Consider the following 7,964-nt stretch of genomic DNA (forward strand, 5'->3'; position numbering starts at 1 on the left):
CACCCGGCTGCTGCACGTGGGAACCGGGGCCAAACTCTCCCGGCAGGCTGCTCAGTCCCCGCCTCCAGCAAAGCGCGGGGATTACAAGGTCCGGCATCCTCTGCGGCAGCAGCCCCCCCCCCGCGCTCTCTCTCCCTCCCTCCCTCCGCCGACAGAGGGGACCAGGAGGAGGAGGAGGTGGTGAGCTGGCTGGACGAGCACAGGCTCTGAGAAAAAAAAAACCTCCGCTTTCAAACCGGGAAGAGGGATGGGTTTTGTTTTTGCAAGCATCACAAGCCCCGGGGGAGGCTGAGACTCCCCCGGGAAATTTCGGAGGTAGCCCCCGCCCCTGCGCCCCCCTGAACTCTACGCCTATGGTTAACAGTCATAAATGTATTGCGTCATCTGTTTGCAATGCACAGGTTGCCAGACACCCTGATGTCTGACAACGGGACATGCTTTACCGCCACTGAGTTTAAGGAAATTTTGGCGGCAAACCTAATAGCCCATAGCATGTCCGCACCATTCCACCCGGCAACCAACAGGCAATCCGAAAGGATGGTGCAGACCACTAAGGAGACTTTGGGCTGCTTGGTGCAAGGAAACTGGGGCCAGAAGGTGGCGTCTTTCCTCCTACACCAACACGTCACACCACACTCCGTGACGGGGTGGAGTCCAGCTGAGTTGCTGATGGGTCAGTGCCTAACCACGCTGTTAGATCGCAGGCACCTGGACTTAACCTCTGCCAGGCCGCCAAACAGTGAGTCCACTGACCAACCCCGGGTGTTTATTGAAGGGGGAAGTGTTTATGCGAGGAACTACGGTAGCGGGCACAAATGGTTACCAGCCACAGTAACTCATGTCCTAGGATTCCGCCATTACACTGTGAAGGTTTCTGATAGTAGAGTAATGAAGCACCATGTCGATCAGTTGCGCAAACGGTGGGCTGACACGGTCCCTGATTCCCTTCCCCAGGTGGCCGACGTACCTGACTCGGACAGTCAGGTAGAGTCTCCGGACTCCGAACAGCCTGAGGGTTTCCAAGCACTGGAACCCCCAGGCATAGTCGAGGGCGAGCAGTGCCACGACTATGGGAATTGGCCACGAACACTCAGTCCCATTAGGGATCAAACCGAACTCACTCACAGGGAGCCTGAAGTCTTTCCTCCTACCCCTCCAACGGTAAATGTAAGACGATCCCAACGGGTCAAGCAAGGTATTGTAAACCGACCTATCAGAACAAGGGAAGTTCTGGAGGGAAGCAAAGTGATTGGTCTTTATGTACAGTTTCTGATTGGATCTTATCTGACATGTGGGCGTGGCTTGCCAAGCCCGGACTGTTTAAAAAGGAGCCTGTTGCTCCATTGTTTGTCTCATTCTGGCTCTTCTGACTTCGTGTTCAGTAAAGCTGTTATCACTGTTCACCTGCTGCCTCGAGTCTCGTATCTAACAGAAAGGGAGTCAGTTGATGGAGAAGGGGTGGGGGCAAAAGGGAGAAGGGTTAAATTAACAGATAAAAGGAGGGGGAGAAAGGAGAGAAATAAGGGGTAGGTTTACAGAGAATGGGAGGGGAAAATAGGGGGCAGGTTGACAGAGAAGGAGAGGGTTAGATTGACGAAGAAGGAGTGAGGGCAAAAGAAATGGGGTAGGCTGATGGGTAAGGGAAGGTGGAGAAAGAGGTGGGAGATTGTCAGAAGGGGAGGGGAAAAGAGAGGGGGGAAGATTGACAGGAGGGGAGGGGATGAGAAAGGGAGAAGATTGTTAGAGAAGGGGGAAGAGGGAAGGAAGCAAAGTGAGGGGATGTACTCCCCCAAGTTTCTTGCAGGTCCCCACGTATTTAATGATCCTCACATTATGAACATAACATTGAAAATGTTTAAAACAACTTGCAGGGCTGCTTTTGACAAGTGTTTTACAAAAGATGTTCTGCTTTTAAAATCAGATCTCAGTAGAAGGCTTCAAGAACATTGCTAAAAGCTGCAGCAGGATCCAATACCTCACAATTAATGAAATGCCTACTCTGACAGACAGATGTATTCAAGTAAGACGTTCCTTCCAAACTGGTGTTTGTAGAAGATATATTCCTTTAAATTTCATTAATCAACTATTCTAAAACCAGTTTCAGAATTAGCCATGAAATTAGCCTCTCTGAGGGCTGTCTGCTTTCTAAGGAACCTGCCAAAAATTGTGGTGCTTTTTTAAAAAACCAGTCCCCCTTAAATGTTGTGTCCCTGAAAGTGACAGGTTGGGTGGGCACTGAATGGATCCACCTCCCTTTTCCACCCATTGCACAAGAAGGAAGGAAAGAAGCAACACAGATGCTGCTCCCTCAGTAAAAAAGACCAAGCTTCCCCTCTCTCCACTGGCATCATTTAGGATGTTCATTGATGGGAGGGAGGGCAGAACCCAGTCTTCCCACTCAAAGAGTATGTGGATGTTTTTTTTTTTTTTAATTTCCTTGGGTTTTATTATTACTAAAGATATTACCTGGGAGCACAAAGAGTGGGATCAGTTTTGAATCCCCCCTCCCCCCGATTCTCTAAGTTCTTTCAAGGGCTTGAGCATGTTGATTTCTTCTCCTGTCCCCCCTTTTAAATGACACTCAGTCCTCATTAGGTCTATAGGGGCAGGGGTATTTTTGTTTAATTTCCAAAGTAATTTTTTTCTGCATACCTGGGAAGTTCCCAGAATAGGTGGCAACACTTTTGTTATCTAAGTATCCACATTTTGCTGCTTTCATTACAGACAAGGGGGCCTGCCAATGAGATATAGTGATTTTATGTTGTATAAAATATGATGTTGATTCCAATTCTGTTTGTTTTCCTTTTCTCCTAAAGGCATTAGTGGGGAAGTGTCAAAAGATTATATCTATTGAATTTAATGAGGCCCCACATGTTTCTGACATAGCCTTTAAAGCACTTGCTGAATGTCAGCTTGTCAAGATCAAGATAGAAGGTTAGTGATGACAGGATAGGATATCCAGTAGACATTGTTTCTTGTCCAGTGTGAACCTAATGACTGTTACATTGTCTGAACAGGGAGTAATCGGATTACTGACCTAAGTTTCAAGATGATGAGCAAACACTGGCCCTGCTTAGATCGCATTTGTATGACTGACTGCCAGAAGATAACTGATACCGGACTCAAACTAATTGCACCACTGGCTAATATTGCTGTGTTGAATTTATCAGATTGCATGAGGTATTAACCTTTGTTGATTTGTCTGTGACCTATTCATTTTAGTGACTTTATTTCTATCAGTATTCAAGTATGTAGACAGGATTATAGCCTCTTTACAAACAAAAGGCTTCAACAGCCTGAATCATCACCTGCAAGTATGCTTAAAAACAGAACACTGTGCCTGCAAATAAACAAATAGAGCAGATGTAAGGATAACTGCACCATTTTACTTGCCAGCCCAACCTGTACCTTGCATATTGCATCAACTCAGCAGGGAATCAGTATTATGTCCTTCGTAACATATTCCTTTGCCAGATGCAATACAGATACTGTGCAAAGTGAGTGAAATAGGGTGAGATGGGCCATGGCTTGGGAAGGCCATCTGGTCGAAGTAGCCCATTCATCCTTGAATGAAATAGTGACTTTGTGAGATTTTACCCTGCTTAGCCTGGGAACTAAGCAGGGTTGGCCATGGTCAGTACTTGAATGGGTGACTGACCACTGAGAAAGATAGGATGCCATGTAGTTCCTCTACAATGGCAATGGTAAACCACTTCTGATAATCTCTTGCTTGGAAAACCCCATGGATAGGGTCGCCATGAGTCAGATGCAGTTCAATGGCATGTTTTTATGAGATTTCAGTTGGCATGCAGCGATCCAGGTTGTATGTGCTTTTCTTGACCTGCATTGGCTTCTGATGTAGCTCCACTTGTGTACAGGATGCATTTTTTGGTAATTGGTATTCGACAGCTCTAAAAAGAAAATTAGGCTCTCCAAGAAAACTTTATTGGCTATTGTTTTATATGCAATCTGTGACTTCAGGCAAGTGTTATACTCTACTTGGATCATGAGCAGGGTGGCTGGCAGTAGGTTAGCCAGTTGGCAGTACAGTCTTTTGGATGTGCCTGATTGTCCTCAAGGCAAAATGAGGTTGCTTATAACAATTTAGGGCAATTGCTATGAGGCCAGCATTGTTCATTTTCATTCCCTGATGTTATTGGCCACCTGCAGGCTATCATGTATATAAATCTTCCTTTTTTTAAAAATAAATAAAATTATTTTATTTTCTACATACATCCTACAAAACTACTCACTAACTAAAATTACAGCTAAACGATGACCGTATATGCTAATAATTGATATCTTAAGTCAAAGCTTTTCTCTTATTCAAATTAAGAATAAAAATTCTACTCTTTTGTTTCGATATGCAAAAAAATTAAATTATTGACAATGCAAGATTATATAATGTAGTATAAACATTTCTTCTAAAGTTTAAGCTATTTTCTTCCTTTCCTTCCTATTTTCTCTTTTATCGTCTCGGGGTGGTTTGAGTGCTGCCGCTCCCAATTCTGATTCTGATTCTACTTCTGAGCTGCCATCTGCAGATGTTTCATGACTTTCCAAGCCATGCGAACTGTCCAGTTCTCCTTCTTCTTCCTCTGTGTTCTTTGTATCCTTTTTGGGTTCCTGATATCTTTTCAAAAACTGCTTCACTTAAGTAAAAGAGTCAATCTTTTGTTCTTTGCCTTTGTAGTTGAACATTAAGACTTCAGGTAGTATCCATCGGTAGGTAGTGGTATTTTCCCGTAGATAGGTGGCTAAATTCTTATATTGTTTTCTCTTCTTCCTTATCTCAAATGGAATGTCTTTTAGTATTCTGATGTCTTCTTCTTTGATTTTCAGTGTAGTCCCAGATGTTGCTTTCAATATTGCATCTCTTATAGATCTCTTAGAGAAACAGACATATAAACACCACCACTGTTTGCGCCCTTTAATACTTTTAAATGTTTGCCGTTTTTGAGGGGTGGGTAGCTTCCCCCCCCCCCCACTTTTTCTTGGGGGCACCCAGGCTGGCATCTTACTCCACCAACACATATGAAGATTTTTCCATTTGTAGCTGCAAAAGTTGAGTTTTATCTGAAGATCTTTCTTTTTCCACAATTTCCAGTTTTTGGTCAATTGCTTTAGTCTTGTTTTAAACTGCCTCTGTTCTTTTGTTGGATTCTTTTAGCTCCAAGGTCATGCTGATGTTAGTCATCTAAGCCACCAGAGGTCGCAATGCAGTATCCAGCATGCCTACAGAGTCAAAGTTTACTTCCAGTTTAGAAACCGGACATGTTGAGCTGGCAGTTCCTTGTTGAAGTTTCGCTTTCGCCACCATCTTTTCAGCCTGATAAGACATTGTTTATGTTTTATAAAAGTTCGCTTAAGTCTTTAGAAGTTTATTTGCTCTAATACCTTAACAGTCTGGCATTGTACTGATTAAATTCAGCCGTCCGCTCAAATGCCGCCACTTTCTACCCCATTTAATGCTTTTAAATCTTTGCCGTTTTCGAGGGGTGCGTAGCTCCCCCCCCCACTTTTTCTTGGGGGCACCCAGGCTGGCATCTTACTCACACTCTGCTTCATCAGATAAGAGAAAGTATTTTTGTTTTCACTGGGTCAGTTGCTTGCTGGTCCAGTATGCTCATCTCATGCCAAAAATGGTTCTGCAGTGGCGGGGACCTGTAAGCGCAGGGGGGAGCTTCGATCCTTTGGCCTCTGCCTTGGGAGAGGCACCCCCAGCACCCCAGGCTGAGAGCCCTCTACAGGGGCTCTGGGGGGGGGTCCAGAGTCAGCCAGACCCCCTCCCCACCGCCAGATCACTAGCCACTCTCTCCGGAGCTTCAGAGGAGTGTGCCCGCCATCAACACACCGAAACCAGAAGTTCTATGTATATAAATCTTCCCATAAAAATTCTTATTATTACTTTCCTAAGAGCTGATTGGCATGATTTACTCCTATGATTTTTTTTGGTATTCCAATGAATACTGAATTGGGTTCAAGCTTTTGAAAGCCAATGTATGAAATTACCTTATACTGATTCAAACCATCTCCTCAGTTGTCTGCTCTGATTTAGAATAGATATTCAAGATCTAAAGCAGAGATCTTTTCAAGCCTATTTATCTGAGGTGTTTAACTGGAGAAGCCAGAATTTGAATCTGGGATGCTCTGCCACTGAGCCATGCCCCCTTTGTCTGTCTGTCTGTCAGTCTATCATCTATCTGTCAAAAACTATTAATAATAATAGTTTCCTATTGCTCATTTATGCTCACAGCTCTGTTAATATCATAATCCTTCATTTTAATTGAACTATTTAGGCACTGACTTGTCCAAAACCATCCAATGACATCTTATTTAAGTGATAGTTGGTTGGAGGAATGTAAAGCTCTGCCTCCAGCTCCTCCCCAGACAGAAACTGAACATTTGACTTTCAGTATGCAAAGCTTGTACACTAGTTCTGGTGCTGGTACCTCTCTTTGCTTTACATTGTGAGATTTCAATGTATAAGGGACCTTTTAAGTAATTCAGGAGTGCACTGCAGAGATCTTCTTTGGATGGAAAGAGGGACTTTGTTGTTCTATCGTAATGTCTTTTAAGAGATGGAGTCCTAAGTTGTAAATCAACTTATTTGCTTGTACTTCTACTGAAAATAGTCTGACTACTGTTAACTGAATTATTTCAAGGTTGAATTTGAATGTTTTAAAGTAACTACATGTTTTTATTTAAGTTGTCAGCTGCCTCTTTGACAATTGTAATCCTATTGTCTTTCAGCAATCTTAAATTTACTTGCCTGGAAGTAAGTCCCATTGAAAGTAATGGACTTCACTTCTCACCTGTCATAATTAGGATCATATTGTATGCAGTTTAGATAACAGATGGAAATTCATTTCTAAGTAATCTAAATGAAATTTTTTGTTTCAAACTATAATTAGGGACCAAAAAAATTCACAGGGTATATAGTTTCCCCTCCCTGGGAGATCTGCCATGGTAGCATTCACTTTCAAAACACAAAGATAAATGGTGACCACTGACCACTGTATATTTCAGTATCCAGTCATCTCACACACAGATATTAGTTATTGTTAGAAATATATGAATTATGAAAAAATCTAAATATATTTTATTTATGTTATAGAATCAGTGATGCAGGGTTAAAATCATTTGTTGAAGGTTTTGCTGGCTCAAAGATAAGAGAACTGACCTTGGCCAACTGTTCCAATATCACTGATGGCTCTCTCATCAAAATAGCTCAAAGGTAGGATCCAACAACATACTATTTGTTTGGTGATGCTTAGCTTTCTGATCTTTGCATTTCCAAGCCTTTCTGGTAGCTTCATCCATTTCTTGGTTGGGAGGGGCTTGGTAGATGCATTCTTCAAGGTCATCAGCACAAATGGTAATTCTCAAACAAGTCTTCCATTCTGAAAACATATAAGGAGAAAGAAGGACCATGCGTACCTTCCCCTCCACATACACAGGCTCTGGAGACTTCACCAAGATCTGTCTCTATCTCCAACACTGATCAGCTCTGTTCTAGCAAGCAAGCACACACTACACACCTATTTCTCGTCTCTTTGTTAAAATGCTAGCCAGAGGACCATCGTTTTGTTTTTGGTTGCTGAGAGGCAGATTTACCTCTTAATTGCCACCTATTGGAATTTGCTGGGCCCATAATCTGTTAGATTAACTGGTATAGTAAGACAGTAATCTCTATCTTATTTAGCAGAGTGTGCAAGGACTACATGCAGCAGTAGCTTCTTTGTTCTGTATGTGCTACCGAAGTTACACAGTTACATAGAGCCACTTGTCAGTTTCAAACTAATAAGAATCCTTTATTCAAGGAATTATATTCTAGATAGTTCAGGTTAAGAGACAGTAATAGAATCTAATCTAACTAGCTGGATGTATGCAGATACAGAATTCATCTGCATCCATGGTGCCAAAGACGGAGAGCAACATGCTTGTTTTGTGTGTGTGTGTGA

At 42.8% G+C, this 7,964-nt stretch overlaps 1 protein-coding gene across 1 annotated transcript in view; it reads left to right on the forward strand.

Annotated features, from left to right (window-relative positions):
- Positions 1–7,964, forward strand: part of FBXL13 (F-box and leucine-rich repeat protein 13) — a 75,179-nt gene that overhangs the window by 43,230 nt on the left and 23,985 nt on the right. The window contains exons 5-8 of the mRNA XM_015415053.1: positions 1,922–2,020; positions 2,817–2,934; positions 3,018–3,180; positions 7,118–7,237. Coding sequence (XP_015270539.1) covers positions 1,922–2,020; positions 2,817–2,934; positions 3,018–3,180; positions 7,118–7,237 — 500 coding nt within the window. The remainder of the gene's footprint in view (positions 1–1,921; positions 2,021–2,816; positions 2,935–3,017; positions 3,181–7,117; positions 7,238–7,964) is intronic.

The sequence above is a fragment of the Gekko japonicus genome, unplaced genomic scaffold, assembly GCF_001447785.1.
Source record: "Gekko japonicus isolate JY-2015 unplaced genomic scaffold, Gekko_japonicus_V1.1 scaffold5, whole genome shotgun sequence".
NCBI lineage: Eukaryota > Metazoa > Chordata > Lepidosauria > Squamata > Gekkonidae > Gekko > Gekko japonicus.